This window comes from Theropithecus gelada, chromosome 20 (assembly GCF_003255815.1).
Source record: "Theropithecus gelada isolate Dixy chromosome 20, Tgel_1.0, whole genome shotgun sequence".
NCBI classification, from domain to species: domain Eukaryota; kingdom Metazoa; phylum Chordata; class Mammalia; order Primates; family Cercopithecidae; genus Theropithecus; species Theropithecus gelada.
The window spans coordinates 26,710,805-26,735,123 of NC_037688.1; the positions used below are offsets into that span (position 1 = coordinate 26,710,805).

Below are 24,319 nucleotides of genomic sequence, written 5' to 3' on the forward strand. Positions count from 1 at the left end.
CTGCCTATTTGAATGAACAATATTGTAAGCCATTTCAAATAATTTATAATATCCGGGGAAAACATTACACAGAAAGTTGAAGTAAAAACCCTAAAGTAAATGTTAAATAAAGCTAGGTGTGGGCTGGGCATGGTGGCTCACGCCTGTAATCCCAGCACTTTGGGAGACCAAGGCAGGCGGATCACTTGAAGTCAGGAGTTCAAGACCAGCCTGGCCAACATGGTGAATCCCCGTCTCTACTAAAATACAAAAATTAGCCTGGCTTGATGGCGGGTGCCTAACCCCAGCTACTTGGGAGGCTGAGGCAGGAGAATCGCTTGAACTTGGGGGGTGGAGGTTGCAGTGAGCCAAGATTGTGCCACTTCACTCCAGCCTAGGTGACAGAGTGAGACTTCGTCTCAATAATAATAATAATAAAACTGGGTGTGGTGGCTCACACCTGTAATCCTAGCACTTTGGGAGCCTGAGGCAGAAGGACTGTCTGAGGCCAGGAGTTCAAGAGCAGCCTGGGCAACATAGCAAGACTCTGTTTCTACAAAAAATAAAAAAAAATAGCCAGGTATGGTGGTGCCCACCTGTGGTCCCAGCTACTTGGGAGGCCAAGGCAGGATGATCACTTGAGCCCAGGAGTTCGAGGCTATAGTGAGCCAATGTCATGGCACTGCATTCAAACCTGGGCAAAAAAAGCAAGACCCTGTCTCAAAAAAAAAAAAAAGTGAAATGTAAAATAATTTTCTTGAAGCCAGAAATACCTTTGAGAAATACCATTGAGACGCAAACTTTGTGATGAAGTTTTAGAGTCATTTCTCCAATTATACTAAGTTCTCATTAATAGGAAAAAAGTCAATGCTAAGTATGGTAGTAGTTTTTAATTTAAATATTTTTTGTTTTATTTTTTAGAGAAAATTAGACATGTACATCATTTAAAGTCAAATAGTTCTGTGAGACTAATAGTGAAAAATAGCAGTCCTTGGTACCATTCCAATCCATTTCCCATCTCTGGAAGCAACCACTTTGAACTCTTCCAGTGAGTTTTTTCTGGTATTTACCTGTATTTTTTTTTTTCCGAGACGGAGTCTTGCTCTTTCACCCAGGCTGGAGCGCAGTGGCGCAATCTTGGCTCACTGCAACCTCTGCCTCGCGGCTTCACGCCATTCTCCTGCCTCAGCCTCCTGAGTAGCTGGGACTACAGGCGCCCACCACCACGCCCGGCTAATTTTTTATATTTTTAGTAGAGACGGGGTTTCACCGTGTTAGTCAGGATGGTCTCGCTCTCCTGACCTCGTGATCCGCCCGCCTCGGCCTCCCAAAGTGCTGGGATTACAGGCGTGAACCACTGCGCCTGGCCATTTACCTCTATATTTCTAATATATGGGAATTCATAATTTTTTCAGTTTCAGGCATCATGTATCTACCTCTCACCATGAGTGGAAGAGGATCTTGTTCTCTTTCATAACAATGGCATCATTCCCCTAAGTACATTTGTATTTTCCCATCTCCTTAGTATATTTATATCTCAGTTTTGGTTAGATCAATATTCAGTATTTATATTACTGTAACTCTGTAATTATTATTTACAGCTGAGCTATGTTGTATATTATGTTTACTTTCTTTTTTTTACATACTCTTTTGTACTTCCTGAAGTTAATCTTTTTTTTTTTTTTGGTACATCTGATTAGTTTTCTATGTGCTTATCACTAATCTTTTCTCAAGCTCTCCCTCTTTTGTTTAAATCTCCTTTTAATACATTCAAAAACATCAAAAAGGCTGGGCACGGTGACTCATGCCTATAATCCCAACACTTTGGGAGGCCAAGACAGGTGGATCATTTGAGCTCAGGAGACCAGCCTGGGCTACATGGTGAAACCCCATTTCTACCAAAAATACAAAAATTAGCTGGGTGTGGTGGCGCGCACCTGTGGTCCCAGCTACTCAGGAGGCTGAGGCAGGAGGATTGCTGGAGCTCTGGAAGTTGTGGCTTTAGTGAGCCATGATCACACCACTGCACTCCAGCCTGGGTGGCAGAGCGATGTTCTCTCTCAAACAAGCAAACAAAAACTCACCAGATATTCTATCAGTTTTATCTTCTTGGAAACATCTTTCTCTGGATTTTCTGACCTGCTTTACTCTATCCTGGTTACCTTCTACTCAGCTGCCATCCAAGGATCCCCTTCACCTTTATCCTGGTGAACACTTTGCCTTTTTTGTGTGTTCAATCCCTTATCTCCCTTATCCCATGCCTGTTTCCTATTGTTACTGCAACAACTTACCACAAACTTAGTGGCTTTTTTACAGAAATGGCATTTAAACTGAGCCCTGAAGGCTGAGTTGGAATTAACTAGCTGAAGAGTGAGGGAAGATAGTTATAGGCAGAGAGAGTAGCATATATGAGGAACTGAAGTAGGAATGAGCATAGTGCTTCTGAGGATATCTCCATGTGGGTAGAGTAATGAGGGCAGAGTACAGCTAGAGTGGTGTGCATTGAGCAGGGATGGTGGCTGGGGGCCACCTTAGGGAGGCCTGATAGGCTGAGTTCAGGATGTTGAACTTTATTCTGAGGGAAATGTGAAACCATTAACAGGTTTTAAGAAAGAGAGAACATGATCAAATCTGTAGTTTAGAAATATCTATCTGAGGCCGGGCGCGGTGGCTCAAGCCTGTAATCCCAGCACTTTGGGAGGCCGAGACGGGCGGATCACGAGGTCAGGAGATCGAGACCATCCTGGCGAACATGGTGAAACCCCGTCTCTACTAAAAAAATACAAAAAACTAGCCGGGCGAGTGGCGGGCGCCTGTAGTCCCAGCTACTGGGGAGGCTGAGGCAGGAGAATGGCGTAAACCCGGGAGGCGGAGCTTGCAGTGAGCTGAGATCCGGCCACTGCACTCCAGCCTGGGTGACAGAGCGAGACTCCGTCTCAAAAAAAAAAAAAAAAAAAAAAAAAAAAAAAGAAATATCTATCTGGAGGTATTGTGAAGAATGGATTGGGTAAAAGCAGAAGCAGGGAGATCAGTTAAAAGGCAGACATCTGAGGAATCACGGAGGCTTGGATTAGTGCAGTGGCCGTGGAAATGGAGAGAAACGAATGGGTTTGAGAGATAAAGGAGGAGAGTTGCCAAAACTTAATGAAGGGCTGGATATGTGGGAAAGAAGGAAGAGAGCTAGAAGAATAAATCTTGACTTCATTTTTGGCATAGTTAATGTACCTTGGTCCTATCAGACAAAAGTGAGGTCAGTGTGGTTGGCAGACATTGGTAGATTTGGTCTAGAGTGGCTATAATATTACCTTCCCTCAGTTCTCCCCACAGTGGCTTCTAGGGCCAATGAAATGAGAAATGGTCAGTTACCCATAAGAAGTTGTCCCCTAGAAACAGGTCTTTGCACCTTCCTTTTCCAAGAAGGGTTAGATCTCACTTAAGGGCATGCAGATTGGAGAGGTGCTATAAGAAAATCAGAACCCTCTTTTTCCTATGAGTTCCCCCAACTTGTGCATGTATATATTTCTTGTTATCTATTCATACCTTGTTTCTTTCCCAAAATGGTTTGAGGCAGGTTTATATTTGCCATTTCTGGTGGTCTTTATTTCTTTACGTAGATCAAAATTTCAGTGCAAATTTCCTTCTGCCTGAACTTTAGTTACCATTTCTTATAGTGTAGGTCTACTGGCAATGAATTTTGTTTTGTTTTGTTTTGTTTTGTTTTGTTTTGTTTTGAGACAGAGTTTCGCTCTTGTTGCCCACGATCTCGGTTCACTGCAACCTCTGCCTCCTGGGTTCAAGCGATTCTCCTGCTGCAACCTCCCAAGTAGCTGGGATTACAGGTGGCTGCCACCATGCCCGGCTAATTTTTTTTGGCCTGGCTAACTTTTTGTATTTTTAGTAGAGATGGGGTTTCACCATGTTGGCCAGCCTGGTGTTGAACTCCTGACCTCAGGTGATCCACCTGTCTTGGCCTACAGGCACACAGCACCACACCTGGCTAATTTTTGTGTTTTTAGTAGAGACGGGGTTTTGCCATGTAGGCCAGCCTGGTCTTGAACTCCTGACCTCAGGTGATCCACCTGCCTTGGCCTCCCAAAGTGCTGGGATTACAGGTGTGAGCCACTGCACCTGGCCTGGCAATTAATTTTCTAGCTTTTGTTTGTCTCAAAAAGTCTAGTTCATTTTCCTTTTTGAAATATATTTTTTGTTGGGTATAGAAATCTAGGTTAACATTTATTTTTTCTTTTTTTTTTTTTTTTTTTTGAGACTGAGTCTGGCTCTGTCGCCCAGGCTGGAGTGCAGTGGCCGGATCTCAGCTCACTGCAAGCTCCGCCTCCCGGGTTTACGCCATTCTCCTGCCTCAGCCTCCCGAGTAGCTGGGACCACAGGCGCCCGCCACTTCGCCCGGCTAGTTTTTTGTATTTTTTAGTAGAGACGGGGTTTCACCGTGTTAGCCAGGATGGTCTCAATCTCCTGACCTCGTGATCCACCCGTCTCGGCCTCCCAAAGTGCTGGGATTACAGGCTTGAGCCACCGCGCCCGGCCAACATTTATTTTTTCTTTTAGTACTTTTAAGATATTCCGTTATCTTCTGGCTTGGGTCATTTCTGACAAGAAGTCTGCTATCATTCTTATCTTTGTTCCTCTGTAAATGATATACTGTTTTTCCCTCTTTTAAGATTTTTCTCTTATGGCTGGTTTTTAGAAATTTGATTATGATATACCTTGGTGTGGTGTTGGTTTCTTTTTGTTTTTTTCTGCTTTTTGGAGCTGTGGGTTTATAGTTTTGCCATATTTGGAAATTTCTCAGACATTATCTTCAAATATTTTTCTCTGTACACCGCTCAGATCTCTCTTTCTGAGATTTGAATTACACCAAATATTATGTTTAATGTTGTCCTGCAAATAACTAATGCTCTTTTTGTGTGTGTGTCTTTTTTTCTCTATGTCTTTTTTATTTTTCTCTTTTAAAATTTTTTTTTCCCAGAGACAGGGTCTTGCTCTGTCTCCCAGGCTGGAGTGCAGTGGCATGATCTTGGCTCACTGCAACTTCCGCCTCCCAGGTTCAAACAATTCTTGTGCCTCAGCCTTCTGAGCAACTGGGATTACAGGCATGCACCACCACACCCAGGTAATTTTTGTATTTTTAGTAGGGACAGGGTTTCGCCATATTGCCCAGGCAGGTCTTGGACTCTTGGTCTCAAGTGAGCCACCTACCTTGGCCTCCCAAAGTGCTGAGACTACAGGCATGAACCACTGTGCCTGGCCAAGGACAAATTTTAATGGTTGTCTTAATGGGCCGGGTGCAGTGGCTCATGCCTGAAATTCCAGCACTTTAGGAGGCCAACGTGGGCTGATCACGAGGTCAGGAGTTTGAGACCAGCCTGGCCAACATGGTGAAGCCCCGCCTCTACTAAAAATACAGAAAATTAGCTGGGTGTGGTGGTGCATGCCTGTAGTCCCAGCTACTCGGGAGGCTGAGGCAGAAGAATTGCTTGAACCCGGGAGGGGGAGGTTGCAGTGAGCTAAGATCACACCACTGCATTCTATCCTGGATGACAGAGTAAGACTGTCTCAAAAAAAAAAAAAAGTAAATAAAGTTGTCTTAATGGTCTTGTCTTCTAATTCTGTTATCTCTGTGTTATCTCTGTTTTTTGGGGTCTGTTCTGTTGGTTTCTTTTTTTTTTTTTTTGAGACGGAGTCTTGCTGTGTCACCCAGGCTGGAGTGCAGTGGCACAATCTTTGCTCACTGCAACCTCCACCTCCCAGGTTCAAGAGATTCTCCTGCCTCAGCCTCCCAAGTAGCTGGGACTACAGGTGTGCATCCTCATGCCCGGCTAATTTTTGTATTTTTAGTAGTGACAGGGTTTCACCATGTTGGCCAGGCTGGTCTTGAACTCCTGACCTCAGGTGATCCGCCCGCCTTGGACTCCCAAAGTTCTGGGATTACAGACATGAGCCACCGCCCACAGCCTGTTCTGTTGATTTTTTTCTTCTAATTATAAGCCATATTGTTTTCCTTCATTGCATGCCTGGTAATTTTTTTTTTTTTTTTTAAGATGTTATTCACATACCATAGAAGTCACTTTTTATTTTTTATTTATTTATTTTTTTGAGACAGAGTCTCACTCTGTCGCCTAGGCTGGAGTGCAGTGACGCAATCTCAGCTCACTGCAATCTCCCAGGCTGGAGTGCAGTGGCGCAATCTCGGCTCACTACAACTTCCGTCTCCCGTGTTCAAGAGATTCTCTTGCCTCAGCTTCCCGAGTACCTGGGACTACAGGTGCATGCCACCACACCCAGCTAATTTTTAAAAAAATTTTTAGTAGAGATGGTGTTTCACCATGTTGGCCAGGCTGGTCTTGGACCCCTGACCTCAGGTGATCCACCTGCCTCCGCCTCCCAAAGTGCTGGTATTACAGGAGTGAACCACCACACCCGGCCAGAAGTCACTTTTTTTTTAAAGAGTACAGTTTGGTGGTGTTTAGTATATTCACAGAGTTGTGCAATCATCACCAATATCTATTTCCAGAACATTTTTATCAACCCTCTCCCCATATCCCCCCAAAGAAGCCCTCATACTCACTAGCAATCACCACTCCTCATTCTCCCCTCCTCTCAGACTCTGGTAAGTACTAGTTCACTTCCTGGTGTCTTTGGATTTACCCGTATTGGCATTTCATACAATATATGGTTTTTGCGTCTGGCTTCCTTTACTTCACATAATGTTTTTGAGGTTTATTCATGTTGTTTGTTTGTTCGTTTGTTTTTGAGATGGAGTTTTGCTGTTGTTACCCAGGCTGGAGTGCAATGGTGTGATCTCAGCTTACCACAGCCTCCTTCTCCCAGGTTTAAGCGATTCTCCTGCCTCAGCCTCCCAAGTAGCTGGAATTACAGGCATGTGTCATCACACCTGGCTAATTTTTGTATTTTTAGTAGAGGCGGGGTTTCACCATGTTGGCCGGGCTGGTCTCAAACTCCTGACCTCAGGTGATCCACCTGCCTCGGCTTCCCAAAGTGCTAGTGTGAGCCACTGCACCCAGCCAAGGTTTAGTCGTGTTATAACATGAATGAATCAGTCCTCCATAAACATTATTCCTTTTTATGACTAAATAATATTTCCTCATATGGATATGCCTGGTAATTTTTGACTGGATGCTGAACATTTTTATTTTACATTGCTGAGTGCCAGATTTTTATATTCCTTGGTTGGACTTTGTTCTGGAATGCAGTTAAGTTACTTATAATTAGTTTAGTTCATTTGATCCTGGCTTTTCAGCTGTGTTAGTGTGGTTCTACAGCAACCTTTAAGGTAATTTAACCCCTTATTGTATTATACTAAGTGTATTGTACTAAGTGTAACAATACAGATTGTACTAAGACAATACACTTCTGAGAATTCTAGTTGTTGCCCTGTGTATTAGGAGATCCTCCCAGGCTGGCTAGTGGGAACACAACTATTCCCAGCCATTATGAACCATGGGGGTTGTTCCCACCTACTCCTTTCTGTTGGTTATTGCCCCAGGCTTTGGTATTTTCCTCACACATACAGGTATCATACTCTACCAAAGACCTGAGAAAGGACCCTTTTGCAGATCTTTGGAACTCTCTCTATGTGTAACTTCCTCCTCTCTGGTATTTTTTGCCCTGAAAATTCCAGCTGCGTTGGCCTCCCTGAACTCTGAACTATGTTTCTTCCACTCACCAAGATGCCAGGCTTCATTTGGGCTGCTCTTGCTATCGCCTGAAAACTCTCCAGGCGGTGAACAAGGGCAGTTGTCAGGCTCAGTTTGTTTGCTTCCCTTCTCTCAGGGATCAGTGCCTTGGGCTGCTTGTTGTGCATTGTCTGGAAACCATTGTTTATATATTTTGTCCAATTTTATAATTGCTTAAGATGGTAAAGTAATTCTGGTCCCTGTCACTCTACGGCTGTGGCTTAAGACAGTTTAGATGAAATGATACATACAAGGAGACAGAATAATAATAATAGTAATAAACATGGTGAAGCTAGTATTCTAGTTATATGAATAATATCATTATAGTGACTAAGTGCTAGTTTTCCTCTGAATTTCCCAGAAACTAGCATCAAAAGGAAAGTATAGGCTGGGCACGGTGGCTCATGCCTGTCATCACACCACTTTGGAGGCCCAGGTGGGCAGATCACCTTGAGGTCAGAATTCGAGACCAGCCTGGTCAACATGGCAAAACCCCGTCTGTACTAAAAATAGAAAGAAATTACCTGGGCATGGTGGTGTATGCCTGTAATCCCAGCTACTCGGGAGGCTGAGGCAAGAGAATCTCTTGAACCTGGGAGGCAGAGGTTGCAGTGAGCTGAGATCATGCCACTGCATTCCAGCCTGGGCGACAGAACAAGACTCTGTCTCAAAAATATAATAATAATAAACAAATATGAAATAACATAAAAAGGAAAGTATAGAAGGGTAGATTATCTTATAGAAAAAAATAAGCTATTTTCAATAGAGAAGATAAATGCATTTTACCCTGAATTTTAAGACAAATGTGTTATGTGGGACCTTCTGTGGGGATTTGCTGTGAGCTGCTGACATCTCTCTCCATTGTACCAGCAGGGGCAGCTGGTGGAAGTGATGCTGAGGCGACGGCTGCTGACTGGAAGAAGTGTGACCTGATCGCAACGATTTTGGCCTCTTGTCCCCAGCAGTCTCTTTCACCAGAGAGTTACTACCGGGACATCTGCCCCCAGGTACATCATTTTGTTTCTGTTGACCATTTGAGGATTATCAGCTTATGTACAGAAAGAGGACTTTTAATGTTCCTCTAGGATTGAGATAAAAGCAGTATAATATTTAAGTTTATTGTTTAGTGAGGAGTCTTCTTAATAAATGAATAAAAACCTGTGGAAGAGACTGACTTAATTGTTCAGTTTAAGAACGGCGAGGCCAGGTGCAGTAGCTCACACCTGTATTCCCAGCACTTTGGGAGGCCGAGGTGGGCGGATCACCTGAGATCGGGAGTTCGAGACTAGCCTGACCAACATGGAGAAACCCCGTCTCCAGTAAAAAAAATGCAAAATTAGCTGAGTGTGGTGGCACATGCTTGTAATCCCAGCTACTTAAGAGGCTGAGGCAGGAGAACTGCTTGAACCCCGGAGGTGGAGGTTGCCGTGAGCCGAGATTGAGCCATTACACTCCAGCCTGGGCGACAAGAGCGAAACTCCGTCTCAAAAAAAAAAAAAAGAATGCCTTACCACTATTGAATGATTGGCCCAGCTCGCTCTCAGAGCTAGAATACGAAACTCAAGTTTCATCTTGTTCATTATCTTTTCTCTCCATGTGTTTTTAATTAGTTTTTTTCCTCTGAGTTTTTTCTTACTGCACAGGAATGGAACTCAAGTATAATATTGGTAGATATTTAAAGGTAGATATTAAATAAACAAGGTAAATTAACATGGCAAACAATTTAAAAAGCATACAAGAGTAAACCAAAATCTAAGTCTCCCATTCCTGTTCTCCAGTCCCTCGGAGGTAGTCACTGCTATGAATTTCTTTCCAGAGATATTCTGTGTATTATGCATATACCATCATATGTGTATATGTTAATGTACGTGTGTATGCACATACACGTTAATACACATATACATTAACATATACACATATGATGGTAAAATTAATGCTAATTCTTTTTTTTGAGAGAGAGTTTTGCTCTTGTTGCCCAGGCTGGAGTGCAATGGCGAGCTTTCGACTCACCACAACCTCCACCTCCCGGGTTCAAGCAATTCTCCTGCCTCAGCCTCCTGAGTAGCTGGGATTACAGGCATGCGCCACGAGGCCTGGCTAATTTTGTATTTTTAGTAGAGATGGAGTTTCTCCATGTTGGTCAGGCTGGTCTCGAACTCCCAACCTCAGGTGATCCACCCAAAGTGCTGGGATTACAGGCGTGAGCCACCACACAAGGCCAGTGCTAATTTGTATCTAAATGATAGCATGCAGCATGCTCTCTTTCATTTTGCTTTTTTCATTGATAGTGTACTTTGGCCAGGTACAATGGCTCACTCCTGTAATCCCAGCAGTTTGGGAGGCTGAGGCGGGCAGATCACTTGAGGACAGGAGTTCGAGACCAGCCTGGCCAACATGGAGAAACTCTGTCTCTACTAAAAATACAAAAATCGGCCAGGTGTGGTGGTGCACGCCTGTAGTCCTAGCTACTCAGGAAGCTGAGGATAGAGAATCACTTGAACCCGGGAGGCAGATGTTGCAGTGAGCCGAGTTCACACCAATGCACTCCAGCCTGGATGACAGAGCGAGATTCCATCTAAAAAAAAAGAAAAAAAATAGTGTACCTTGGAGATCATTTCATTCATTTTCATGGGTACATGATATTTCATCATATTAATGTACTATAATTTATTATAGTACATTGCTATTGATGGACATTTGAGTTCTTTCCATTCTTTTTCTATTACAAATTACACTACAGTTAATATCCCTAAGTCTTTGTACATAACTACCAGAATTACCATAGGAAAAATTCCTAGAATTGAAATTATTGGTTCAAAGGTTTTATGCATTTAAATTTTTGATTGATATGCTTTATGTACCTATTTTCCAACATTTTTACCCACACAATGTGTTACAAAGTTTTTGATCTTTCCTAATCTGATACATGAAAAATGTGGAAGGAGTTTTCTTAATTAATACTCCCTATGCGTGTGCCTAAAATGAGCCTGTATTTTATAAATTTGATAAAATAATAAAAACACTGCAAGTATGAGGGATGGGCAAAACAAATTTTTAATTAAAAATAAAAACACTGCCTGTTCAGCTCTCTTACCCTTTGATCCTGGGTATGTTAAATTAAGAAAATTCTGTTGAATCAGTGTTATTGAAGTGAGTTTATTTTTTTTGGCTTAAAAAATTCATGCTTTTTCTTTTTAGTTACTGTCATATTCCTTGCAAAAAACTGGCATTTACTTCTTGTAATATTTTTGTAGGTTCTGGATTTATTTCACTTTCAGGATAAATTGACAGCACGACAGTTTCAGAGAGTTGCCACCACTACCTTTATAACTTTGTCAAGAGAACGCCCACAATTGGCAGCAAAGTATTTGCTCCAGCCAGTGTTAGCTCCTCTTCATCGATGTTTGAGTACAGCAGGTAAAGGAGGAAGTGTGGTGGTTGGGTGTGCCTCTAAAGGACCTTCTTCAGTATTTTATGTTTAAATGATTTAAATCTGTGTTATTTCAGTGTCTTTAGTTTTCCTTCCCCTCCCCGCAACTTGTTATTTTGAGAAATTCACTTACAAGTTTCAAGAAGAGTATACTGGGCCGGGCACGGTAGCTCATGTCTGTAATCCCAGCACTTTGGGAGGCCGAGGTGGGCGGATCACGAGGTCAGGAGATAGAGACCACGGTGAAACCTACTTGGGAGGCTGAGGCAGGAGAATGGCCTGAACCCGGGAGGCGGAGCTTGTAGTGAGCCGAGATCCAGCAACTGCACTCCAGCCTGGGCGACAGAGTGAGACGCCGTCTCAAAAAAAAAAAAAAAAGAGATCACCTAGACTGAATAACTTTACATTTTGGCCACATTTGTTTTATCTTTCTCTCTTTCTGCACATATAAACGTCTCTTTTCTGAAGCATTTGAGAGTTAGTTGCAGACATCACAACACTTCACCCCTAAATAATTCAGTATGCATCTCCAAAGAAAAATGTCAGTCTCCTACATAACTGCAATGCAATTACCACACCCAGGAAATTTAACATTTATATAATATGCTGTGATATAATATATAAATTCCATTCAAACTTCTCTAATTTTTTCAATAATTTCTTTTAGAGCTGTTTTTTTAAAATCCAAAGTTCAATCAAGAATCATAGCTGGGCATGGTGGCTAATGCTTGTAATCTCAGCACTTTGGGAGGCTTAGGCAGGCAGATTGCTTGAGCCCAGGAGTTCGAGACCACTTGGGCAACATGGCAAAACTCCATCTTAACCAAAAAACAATGTAAAAATTAGCCAGGCGTGGTGGCAAGCACCTATAGCCCCAGCTACTTGGGAGGCTGAGGTGGGAGGATCGCTTGAGCCTGGGAGATTGAGGCTGCAGTGAGCCATAATCACGCCTCTGTACTTTAGCCTGGGTGACAAGAGTGTGACCCTTGCTCAAAAAAAAAAAAAAATATATATATATATATATATGTATATATATATAAAATAAAACTATGTCTAAATAAATAGAAAGACATTGTAAAACTTAAAAAACTTTTTAAAAATTTTTGTTTTTTATAGAGTTGGGGTCTTCCTATATTGTCCAGGCTGGTCTGGAACTCCTGGGCTCAAGTGATCTTCCTGCTTGAGCCTCCAAAAGTGCTGGGATTGCTGAGGCGGGAGGATCACTTGAGCCCAGGAGTTTGCGACCAGGCTGGGTAACATAATGAGAACCTGTCTTTAGAAAACATTTTAAAAATTAGGTGGGCGTGTTGGTGCACGCCTGTATTCCCAGCTGCTCAGGAAGCTGAGGTAGGAGGATCACTTGAGCCCAGGAGGTTGAGGCTTCAGTGAGCCATGACTGCACAGTTCCACTCCAAAACCTGGGTTATAGAGCAAGACCCTGTCTCAAATAAATAAAAATAAAATATAACTATTTTAAAACTTTTTGAAGGGAAATTTTAAAACACATGCTATAGAGATTATATAATGAACTCTTATGTACCTATCACCTAGATACAACTATTAACTCTGCCATTTTCTTTCTTTTTTTTTTTTTGAGACAGAGTCTCGCTCTGTCACCCAGGCTGGAGTGCAGTGACGCGATCTCAGCTCACTGCAACTCCGCCTCCCAGGTTTACGCCATTCTCCTCCCTCAGCCTCCCGAGTAGCTGGGATTACAGGCGCCCACCACCATGCCCAGCTAAATTTTTTTTGTTGTTTGTTTGTTTGTTTTGAGACGGAGTCTTGCTCTGTCACCCAGGCTGGAGTACAGTGGTATAATCTCAGCTCACTGCAACCTCAGCCTCCCGGGTTCAAGCGATTCTCCTGCCTCAACCTCCTGAGTAACTGGGATTACAGGCGCAGGCCACCACGCCTGGCTAATTTTTGTATTTTTATTAGAGATGGGGTTTCACCATGTTGGTCAGGCTGGTCTCGAACTCCTGACCTCGTGATCCGCCCACCTCAGCCTCCCAAAGTGCTGGGATTACAGGCGTGAGCCACCGCACCCAGACTAATTTTTTGTATTTTTAGTAGAGACAGATTTTATCTGTATTAGCAAGGATGGTCTCGATCTCCTGACCTTGTGATCCACCCACCTTGGCCTCCCAAAGTGCTGGGATCACAGGCATGAGCCACCGCACTTGGCCAACGCTACCATTTTCATTTATCCAATCCCCAATTTTTATTCAATTAAGTTTAAAATGAAAATTCTTTTTTTTTTTTTTTTGAGACAGTGTCTCACTCTGTTGCCCAGGCTTGAGTGCAGTGGCACAATCTCAACTCACTGCAACCTCCGCCTCCTGGGTTCAAGTGATTCTCCTACCTCAGCCTCCTGAGTAGCTGGGACTACAGGCCTGCGCCACCACATCTGGCTAACTTTTTATATTTTTAGTAGAGACCGGGTTTCACCATATTGGCCAGGCTGGTCTCGAACTCCTGACTTTGTGATCTGCTCGCCTCGGCCTCCCAAAGTACTGGGATTACAGGCGTGAGCCACAGTGCCTGGCCTAAAATGAAAATTCTAAGTGATAATGTGTTATAGGTTAATTGGCAATGTTGGTGTTTTTTCTTAGTGATATGTAAAATAACAATTCATGTTTATAATCACTGGCATCATATATTCTATGAAATGTGTATGAAGGGTATATTGTTCAATGGTAACCGTGTCAATTTTCTGATCTTAGCTGTTACTTACTGAGCCATCTTTTTAGTAAAACTTTCTTCCTTAGCTTTAATATGTTCTATTCAGTGAGGCACTAAATATGGGTAATTTTGTATTTTTGTTTTTGTTTTTGTTTTTCTAGAGATTCCAGAGAGTGACATGGTACCAGGAACTATTTTGGTGACAGAAGAAGAACTTAGTAGATGCATTGAGGATGTGTTTAAGGTTGGTAATCTGAGCCACTAATGTTTTTATTGCCTTCTTATTTAAAAATTTTTTTTTTATTTTTTCTTTTTTTGTAAAGATGGGGATCTCTCCACGTTGCCCATTCTGGTCTTGAACTCCTGGCCTCAAGCGATCCTCCTCCCTCAGCCTCTCAAAGTGCTGGGATTACAGGTGTGAGCCACTGCTCCCAGCCTTTTAAAATAATTTTACCTTTTAATTAGCACTTGAAGCATTGGAATAACTAATCTAAAGCTCCAAGCTGTCAGGATCTTTTCACTATGAAAACCAGAAACTATAAGCTGACCTTTTTTAGTCTTTTGTTGTTGTTTTTCCTTTTTGTGGAGAATGAGGTCTCGCTGTATTGTCCAGGCAGGTCTCAAACTCCTGGGCTCAAGCTGTCCTCTTGCCTCTGCCCCCTTAAGAGCTGGGATTACAGACGTGAGCCACTGTGTCTGGCGAGCTGACCTTTTTAAGTGAAAAAACTGATATATTTTTGAAACTCTGTTAATTACATCATTTATTCTAAATGTTGACATAGTTTAGATTTTCTGACTGGCAAATGCCACTGATGAAAGCATGTCTTTTGAAGAAATTGACATGGAGCGGGGCATGGTAGCTCACACCTGTAATCCCAGCACTTTGGGAGGTTGAGGATGGTGGATCACCTGAGGCCAGCAGTTCAAGACCAGCCTGGCCAATATGGCAAAACCCCATCTCTACTAAAACTACAAGAATTAGCCGGGCGTGGTAGCATGCACCTGTAATCCCAGCTACTTAGGAGGCTGAGACAGGAGAATCGCTTGATCCCAGGAGGCAGAGGTTGCAGTGAGCCAATATTGTGCAACTGCACTCCAGCCTGGGATAGAGCGAGACTCTGTCTCCAAACAAACAAACAAAAAAAGAGATTGATGGGTGTTTTCAGTATTCTAACCTTCCTAAAAGTGTATGATAATTGAATCTACTTTATAACTTTTGATAGTAATCACTGTCATAACAAATTAAGTCTGAATAAATGATTCCTGCAAATGACTACATAAATATATAACAAGAGTGAAAACTGCTTTTCTATTCATAGGAAGAAAAAAAATGAATGAAAACTAAGAATCTAAGTGTTATGTTCTTTATTATCACAATCTTATAAATATATGTGGTATATGCTTTTGGAAAACAAATGAAATTCATTGTGTTATGGCTAGATGGAATTAGGATAAATATTCTTTAAAGTTTATTTTAGGCCCAGTGTGGTGGCTTATGCCTATAATTCCAGCACTTTGGGAGGCGAAGGCAGTAGGATTACTTGAGGGTAGGAGTTCAAGACCAGCCTGGTCAATATAGTGAGACCTGATCTCTATAAAAAATAAAAATAATAAATAAGGTTTATTTTAATATATTTATAATAATTTACTGCTGAACACTTTTACATTAGAAAACAGCTTTCAAAACTGTATTTCATGTGAAAAAGGTACAGCTGCTTTGGAAAATAGTTTGACATTTTCTCAAAAAGTTAAACATGGAGTTATCATATGCCCAGCAATTCCACTACTAGGTATATACCCAAGAGAAATGAAAACATGTTCATATAGGCTGGGCGCAGTGGCTCATGCCTGTAGTCCCAGCACTTTGGGAGGCCGAGGCAGGTGGATCATGAGGTCAGGAGATCGAAACCATCCTGGTTAACACGGTGAAACCCCGTCTCTACTAAAAATACAAAAAAATTAGCCAGGTGTGGTGGCGGGTACCTGTAGTTCCAGCTACTCGGGAGGCTGAGGCAGGAGAATGGCGTGAACCAGGGCGCGGAGCTTGCAGTGAGCCGAGATTGTGCCACTGCACTCCAGCCTGGGCGACAGAGCGAGATTCCGTCTCAAACAGAAAAAAAAGAAAACATGTTCATATGAAAACCTGTACGTGAATTTAGTAGGTAGGACAGGGAGCAATTACAAATAGCACAAGGGATCTTTTGATGAAGGAAAGGTTCTAAAATTGTATTGTGGTGATGGTTTTGCAAATCTGTAAATTTACTAAAATTCACTGAACTGTATATTTAAAATAAATGATTTTATGGTTTTTAAAGTATACTTCAATAAACCAGTTTTATTAAAAAAAAAAAAAAAAAAAGACTTGGCACGGTGGCTCACGCCTGTAATCCCAACACTTTGGGAGGCCAAGATGGGCGGATCATGAGGTCAGTAGATCAAGACCATCCTGGCTAACATGGTGAAACCCCGTCTCTACTAAAAATACAAAAAATTCGCCGAATGTTGTGGCACGCACCTGTAGTCCCAGCTACTCAGGAGGCTGAGGCAGGAGAATCACTTGAACCTGGGAGGCAGAGGTTGCAGTGAGCCGAGATTGTGCCACTGTACTCCAGCCTGGGTGACAGAGTGAGACTCTGTCTCAAAATAAATAAATAAAAATACAAAGATTAGCTGAATGTGATGGCGCGTGCCTGTAATCCTAGTTACTCTTGAGGCTGAGGCAGAAGTATCATTTGCACCTGGGAGATGGAAGTCGCAGTAAGCTGAGATCGCACCACTGCACTCCAGCCTGGGCAATAGAGCAAGACACTGCCTCAAAAAACGAAAAGATAAAAAATAAAAATAAAGTGTACAGGCACGCCTGTAATCCCAGCACTTTGGGAGGCCAAAGTGGGTGAATTACCTAAGGTAAGGAGTTCGAGACCAGCCTGGCCAACGAAGCGAAACCCTGTCTCTACTAAGAATACAAAAATTAGCTGGGCATGGTGGTGGGCGCCTGTAATCCCAGCTCCCCAGGAGGCTGAGGCAGGAAAAGCATTTGAACCCGGGAGGTTGCGGTCAACCGAGATCGCACCACTGCACTCTGGCTGAGTGACAGAGCAAGACTCTCTCTCAAAATAAATAAATAAATAAATAAATAAATAAATAAATAAATAAATAAATAAGTAAAGGTGCAGATCAATGGCTTTTATGTATATTCGTAGGTATGTACAACTGTCATCACGATCGTCTTTAGAACTTTTTATTCCCAAAAAAGAAAACCCTGGCTGGGCACAATGGCTCATGCCTGTAATCCCAGCACTTTAGGATGCCCAGGCAGGAGGATCCCTGAGGTCAGGCATTTGAGACCAGCCTGACCAACATGACGAAATCCCGTCTCTATTAAAAATATAAAAATTAGCTGGACGTGGTGGCGCACACCTGTAATCCCAGCTACTTGGGAGGCTGAGGCAGGAGAATTGCTTGAACCTGGGAGGCAGAGGTTGCAGTGAGCCGAGATCACGCCACTACACTCCAGCCTGGGTGACAGAGCAAGACTCTGTCTCACAAACAAACAAAAAAAAAAAAGAAAGAAAGAAAGAAAAGAACCCTCCCCACACCACTTAGCCATCACTCTGAAGTCTCTCCACCACCAATCCCCCGTCCCCTATAAATAGACAACCACTAACCTGTATTCTCTCTCTCAAGTTTTGCCTATTCTGTACATTTCATATAAATGGAATTGTACAACATGTTTTTTTTGTGATTGGCTTCTTTCACTTAGCATGATATTATCACATGGAGCCATACTTCATTTCTTTTCATTGCCAAATGGTGTTCTCTTGTATTAACATGCCTCATTTTATCTGTTCATCAGTAAATGGACATTTAGGTTGTTTCCATAATAACCATAATAACATTTTGGCTATTATGAATAATGCTGCTGTGGACATTTATGTATACATTATTGTGTATATTTATGTGTTCATTTCTTTTTGGTATATACCTAGTAATAGAATTGCTGGATAATATAGTAACTCTATGTTTAACTGTTTGAGGCACTTCTAGACTGTTGTCCAAAGTGACTGCACCATTTTACATTCCCATCAGCAGTACATGAGGGTATAAAGTAAATTACATTCTTTCAGATAAGAAGGCAGATAGTTTTGTTTTGCTTTAAGCTTTCTGCATGATACTAGTAGATTCACAGAGAGAAAATGCAAACTCATTCTCCATAGCACTCACTTCATTTCTTTTTTTTTTTTTTTTTGAGACAGAGTCTCACTCTGTTACCCAGGCTAGAGCGTAGTGGCATGACCTTGGCTGACTGCAACTTACGCCTCCCAGGTTCAAGCGATTCTCTTGCTTCAGCCTCCGCAGTAGCTGGAATTACAGGCACCCACCACCACGCTGAGCTAATTTTTGTATTTTCAGTAGAGACAGGGTTTCACCATGTTTGCCAAGCTGGTCTCAAACTCCTGACCTCAAGCAATCCGCCTGCCTTGGCCTCCCAAAGTGCTGGGATTACAGGCATAAGCTACCGTGCCTGGCCTCACTCACTTTATTTGTAAAGTGGAATGTTTACTACCCTTTTATTTAATTTCACTATTTTTTAAAATAAAGTCTACCCTTTAAGGGTTGACCTGGCACACAAATATGGAATCAGATTGCTCAGAGATTGAAAGATGACATGGTAACTATGTGAATATAATGCTGTTTTTATTTTTTAATGCCTCATGGATAGACTCCTGAAAAGAGCGGTCTTCTAGGCAAAGACTTTCAGCTTATGGAGAGATAAGAAATTATTAGAGCAGTCTAGAAAGCAGATGTTCTAAATTAGAGAACAGTGGCCTACTAACTTTCAGAAAGACCATGTCCCATCCAAGAAATAGCATGATGAAAAACTGCCAAGTGATTGGGTTTAGAATGTTGGAAAGACTTGAAAGTACTGTCAGGATAGGGGTAAGACTAATTGTGACTAAATTTTGTTGGAAACCCCTTATGATATGCCTTGGAAGTCAGTAAACTTAGAGGGAGAAAAAAAAGCAAACCGAGTATTTCTTTCTAGCAAGGGAGTTATCCTCTAAAAAACAGAGAGATCTGGACATAATGAATCCTGCCATGTCTCCTATTCTTGGTCCCCAAAAAGGAGGGAGGAAACCTTCATAGTTTGGTCAACAGTTTGACGAATTTAAAGCCCCCTGGAGAGGCAAGCAAACCATTAGTTTTCTGTAGACACTTGATTATGCACCAAGGATTGGCACTGTCGTGAAACTAAGAGGGGCGGAAGGGTAATTATTCTCTCTGCAAGGTTTTGGCAGCCAGCTGCAGTGGGAAAACAGAGGAAATGTGTATGTTGGGGGAAAATGGTAAACACTGGGTAAAATTTAACAACAAAGGATGTGTTGTGTCTATTAACTTTCTGTTAATACTAAATTATAGAGTACAGCTCAAAGGCAGGAAATAAGGAAAATATCGGGGCTGGGTAAATTGATCCAGCAGCTCACTAGGTAACATGGAGGATAACAAAAGAGTGTTTAATTTTAGAGAAGCATTCGGGAACATTTCCAGCTCTTTTTTTCTCTCTTTTTTTATTCTTGTTAACAGATTTATTAAGATAAAAATTCATGTAACATACAGTCCACTCATTTCAAGTGTACAGCTCAGTGTTTTTTAGTACATTCATAGGGTTTTGTAACCATCATCAGTCTAATTTTAGAATATTTTTGTTCTCCTTAAAAGAAACCCATATCCATTAGTTGTCATTCTCCATTCTCCCCACTCTGCTCATAGCCTTAGGCAACCACTAATCTATTTTCTGTCTCTATAGATTTGCCTATTCTGGACATTTCATATCAATGGAACCATACAATTTATGGTCTTTTGTGATTGGCTTCTTTCAAATCTAGTCAAATGAAGCAGTCAGAGCGGAAAGAGGTCAAATAAATCTGTAACTGGTTGCGATTAATTAGTTGTAAACACCACTGCACTGGAGCCTGATATTTTTAAGGTTCATTTGTATTGCAGCATGAAGCAGTACTTCAGTGCTTTTTATTGCCAAAAAGTATACCATTATATGGATATACCACATTTTACGTATCTATTCATCTGTTGATGGATAATTGGGTCATTTTCACCATTTGGCTCTCATGAATAATGCTGCTATAAACACTGCTGTACACAATTAGTTTTTGTGTGAACCTATGTTATCGCTTCTTTTGCCTGTGTACTTTGGAGTGAAATGCTGGATCATATTTTAACTGTATGTTTAACCTTTTGAGGACCTTCCACACTTTTCCGAAGCAGCTACGCCGTTTTACATTCCCACCAGCAATAAATGAGGGCTCCACTTTCTTTACATCTGGCCAGAATTTATTACCTGTCTTGCCTTTTTTATTCTAGTCCTCCTAGTGGGAGTAAAGTAGTATCTCATTATCATTTTGATTTATGTTTCCTAATGGCTAATGATATTGAACAGCTTTTCTGGTGCTTATTGGCCATTTTCATGTCTTCTTTGGAGAAGCATCTATTAAGACCCTTTTTCCTTTCTCTCTTTTTTTTTTTCTGAGACAGAGTCTTGCTCTGTCTCCCAGGCTGGAGTGCAGTGGGGAGACCTCAGCTCACTGCAACAACCTCTGTCTCCCAGGTTCAAGCGATTTTACTACCTCAGCCTCCCATGTAGCTTGGATTACAGGCGTGCGCCACCACATCTGGCTAATTTTTGTCGAGTTTTAAATTGGGTTGTTGTCTTTTCATTATTGATGAGTTGAGGGATGGGCTCCTGGCTTAACAAACAGCTCACTTCAAAGAAATCATCCTCACTGATCTCATCTCAGTCTCTCCATACTTTTTTTTTTTTTTTTTTTTTTTGAGACAGAGTTTCGCTCTTGTTTCCCAGGCTGAAGTACAATGGCATGATCTCAGCTCACTGCAACTTCCGCCTCTTGGGTTCAAGCAATTCTCCTGCCTCAGCCTCCCCAGTAGCTGGGATTACAGGTGCCTGCCACCATGCCCGGCAAATTTTTTGTATTTTTAGTAGAGATGGGATTTCACCACGTTGGTCAGGCTGGTCTCGAACTCCAGACCTCAGGTGATCCACCTGCCTCAGCCTCCCAAAGTGTTGGGATTACAGGCATGAGTCATTTCGCCTGGCCCATACTTTATTTTTTTGAGACCGAGTCTCACTCTGTTGCCCAGGCTAGAGTGCAGTGGTACGATCTTGGCTCACTGCAACCTCTGCCTCCCAGGTTCAAGCTATTCTCTTGCCTCAGCCTCCCAAGAAATATTTCCTTCTAGGGCCAGGCACAGTGGCTCACGTCTATAATCCCAGCACTTTTGGAGGCTGAGGCGGGTGAATCACTTGAGGTCAGGAGTTTGAGACCAACTGGCCAACATGGTGAAACCCTGTCTCTACTAAAAATACAAAAAAAATTAGCCGGGCGTGGTGGCGCGTGCCTGTAATTCTACCTACTTGGGAGGCTGAGGCAGGAGAGTTGCTTGAACCCGGGACACAGAAGTTGCAGTGAGCCGAGATCGCATCACTGCACTCCAGCCTGGACAACAGAGCGAGACTCTATCTTAAAAAAGAAAGAAAGAAAGAAAGAAATACTTCCTTCTGAAAGCATTAAAATGTAAATAAATTTTTTTTTTTTGGGGACGGAGTCTCACTCTGTTGCCCAGGTTGGAGTGCAGTGGTGCAATCTTGGCTCACTGCAAGCTCTGCCTCCTGGGTTCATGCCATTCTCCTGCCTCAGCCTCCCTAGTAGCTGGCGCCACGCCTGGCTAATTTTTTATATTTTTAGTAGAGACGGAGTTTCACAGTGTTAGCCAGGATGGTCTCGATCTCCTGACCTCGTGATCCACCTGCCTCAGCCTCCCAAAGTGCTGGGATTATAGGTGTGAGCCACTGCGCCAGCCTAAAATATAAATACATTTTGGTATTTAAAGAATAAACCCTTGGGCTGGGCGCAGTGGCTCACGCCTGTAATCCCAGCACTTTGGGAGGCCAAAGTGGGCAGATCACGAAGTCAGGAGATCAAGACCATGCTGTCTAACACTGTGAAATCGCATCTCTACTAAAAATACAAAAAATTAGCTGGACGTGGTGGCATGCGCTTGTAGTCCCAGCTACTCGGGAGGCTGAGGCAGGAGAATTGCTTGAACCCGGGAGGCGGAGGTTGCAGTGAGCCGAGATCGTGCCACTGCACTCCAGCCTAGGCAACAGACCAAGACTCCGTCTCAAAAAAAAAAAGCAAAGAAAGAAAAGAATAAACCGTCAGTGCTCTGAATGAAAATTTTATGATAGGAACAATTGTAGGGGAAGGCCTTTTTACTCTTGTATCCTTCACTCCAGCAGGGTGTAGAGCAGGTGGTTCTGATGGCTCTGGGGGGCCAGGAGGAAAGTTCTCCGCATATAGGTGCATTCATAGGTGCTAGTCGAATTGAATTGAAAACTTGGCACAGCCACGTGTACTTTATCTGCATAAATGATTCTCACTTCTATATATGTACCTTCTATCTGGTAAAATTATCTAAGACATAAAAGGGATATGCAACTTAAAACACTTTTAGTCCAGTGGTTCCTCATTCTCTCCTTCTGCTCTGAATGCCTGGGGCCCAGTCCTTAGAATGCGTAAATTTTTTGTCCTCCCTGGCATGAGAAGGATTAATAGTGTATTCTTTGCCTAGAGAGGTGAAGGGAGGCCTAGATTGCACAGAGATTGGTTCTGGGTAGGACAATATAAGAAGAGAGTTACAATTCCTTTTTATTTGGACATTTTTTGCTTGTAAGAGGACTGGCTAGATTCTGAAATGGCAAAAACGTTTCCTTTTAGCATTCTTCACAGTACTTGCCTGACACTCTTCCTAAATGCAGAAGAAATATTAGGGTAGGAAAAACTAGGAGGCACTTAATTAGTTTATTTCCTACATTCTCATTTCCATTTTATCTCTCTGTTTCCAGATTCAGGGAATCTTGACTTTAATTATTCAAGTCTTTTCGGCATCTAATCTTAATGAATTTCTAATTACAGTTATTCTGTCAGATTGGATATTTGACTCTTTCTGAATTTTTAATTAGATTTGCAGAGTAAATTAGAATAATAGAATCTTAGAACTGGAAGGAACTTCAGAAATAATTTAGTATAACCTCACTTTTTAAATAGACTTTATTTATTATTATTGTTTTTTGAGATGGAGTTTCGCTCTGTCATCCAGGCTGGAGTGCAGTGGCGCAATCTCAGCTTATTGCAGCCTCCGCCTCCTGGGTTCAAGTGGTTCTCCTGCCTCAGCCTCCGAGTAGCTGGGATTATACCTGGGATCATAGGCATGTGCCACCATGCCCGGCTAATTTTTGTATTTTTAGTAGAGGTGGGTCTTCGCTATGTTGGCCGGGTTTTTCTCTAACTCCTGACCTCAGGGGATCCACCCACAGCCTCCCAAAGTGCTGGGATTACAGGCGTGAGCCACCACGCCCACCAATAGACTTTATTTTTTAAGAGCAGTTTTAGGTTCACAGAAAAATTAAGTGGAAAGTATAGGGAGGTCCCATATATTTATCTCCAGACAGCCTGGTACATTTGTTACAATTGATGAACCCACATTAATGCCTCAGTATCATCCAAAGTCAATAGTTTACATTGGGGTTCACTGTTGGAGTTGTATAGTCTATGAGTTTTGACAAATTAACCCCTCATTTTGTAGTAAAGAAAATAAAATCCAAAAGATTTTGTGAAGTGACTTGTTCTAAATCATACAGTTGGGGAGTGGCAGAGCAGGTCCAGGAACCAATCTTTCCTTCCCTTTCACTCTCCCTTTCTGTATTTAGAAAAGATCATGTTTGCACATGGTACAAATTTAAGAAGGACAAAAAACTTCATAGTGAAAAGTTAGTCTCCTTCTAACCTTGGTTCCCTGCACTGGCAATAATTCTTTCTGGAAATGTTCATGTGTAATTGAACTGTGACCTTGAATTACAAGCAAAAGACCAAAAGAAGTGTCCTTCAAGTCTGTGGGAATTGCAAATGTTAGCTTTTCTAAATGCTTTGGTTCAGACTCTCTGGTATGGTGTAGCACCTTTCAGCCAGACAGACCTAGGTTGGAATCTGGCTCCAAAGTTGACTGTCCGTGCAACTTTAGGTAACTTATTTAACATTTGATTTGTGGGGATGAAATAAGGTAACTTGGTGGGTTCATGGCATATTGTAGCACATAAGTGCTCAAAAAACTGTCAGTTCTCTTTTGGTTCAGGGAAACTTGTTTTTTAAAAAGACGATCTTATGCAATATGTTCTGAAAGCATGCACAGTGCAAAATACTTGCTATATTAGGTAACTTGCCTTGTTCTTTTTTCCTCTCACAAGTCTTAATTACACTCAGCAAGTGCATTAGAAGTTCTGGAACACTACTATCAGAAAGATCACTGTAATGTTTTAGAAGGCTGTATTTAACTAGTTTAATCTTTAGGAGGTGTAAAATCAAGTTCCAGCCTGTACTGAATTTCAGTGTTAGGATTCCGTCAGCTTGATTCCGAACAG

At 42.1% G+C, this 24,319-nt stretch overlaps 1 protein-coding gene across 1 annotated transcript in view; it reads left to right on the forward strand.

Annotated features, from left to right (window-relative positions):
- The window catches only part of TANGO6 (transport and golgi organization 6 homolog), a 264,770-nt gene that overhangs the window by 25,377 nt on the left and 215,074 nt on the right, over positions 1 to 24,319 (forward strand). Inside the window, exons 5-7 of the mRNA XM_025371435.1 lie at positions 8,565 to 8,701; positions 10,949 to 11,111; positions 13,968 to 14,050. Of these exons, the coding sequence (XP_025227220.1) occupies positions 8,565 to 8,701; positions 10,949 to 11,111; positions 13,968 to 14,050 (383 nt within the window). The remainder of the gene's footprint in view (positions 1 to 8,564; positions 8,702 to 10,948; positions 11,112 to 13,967; positions 14,051 to 24,319) is intronic.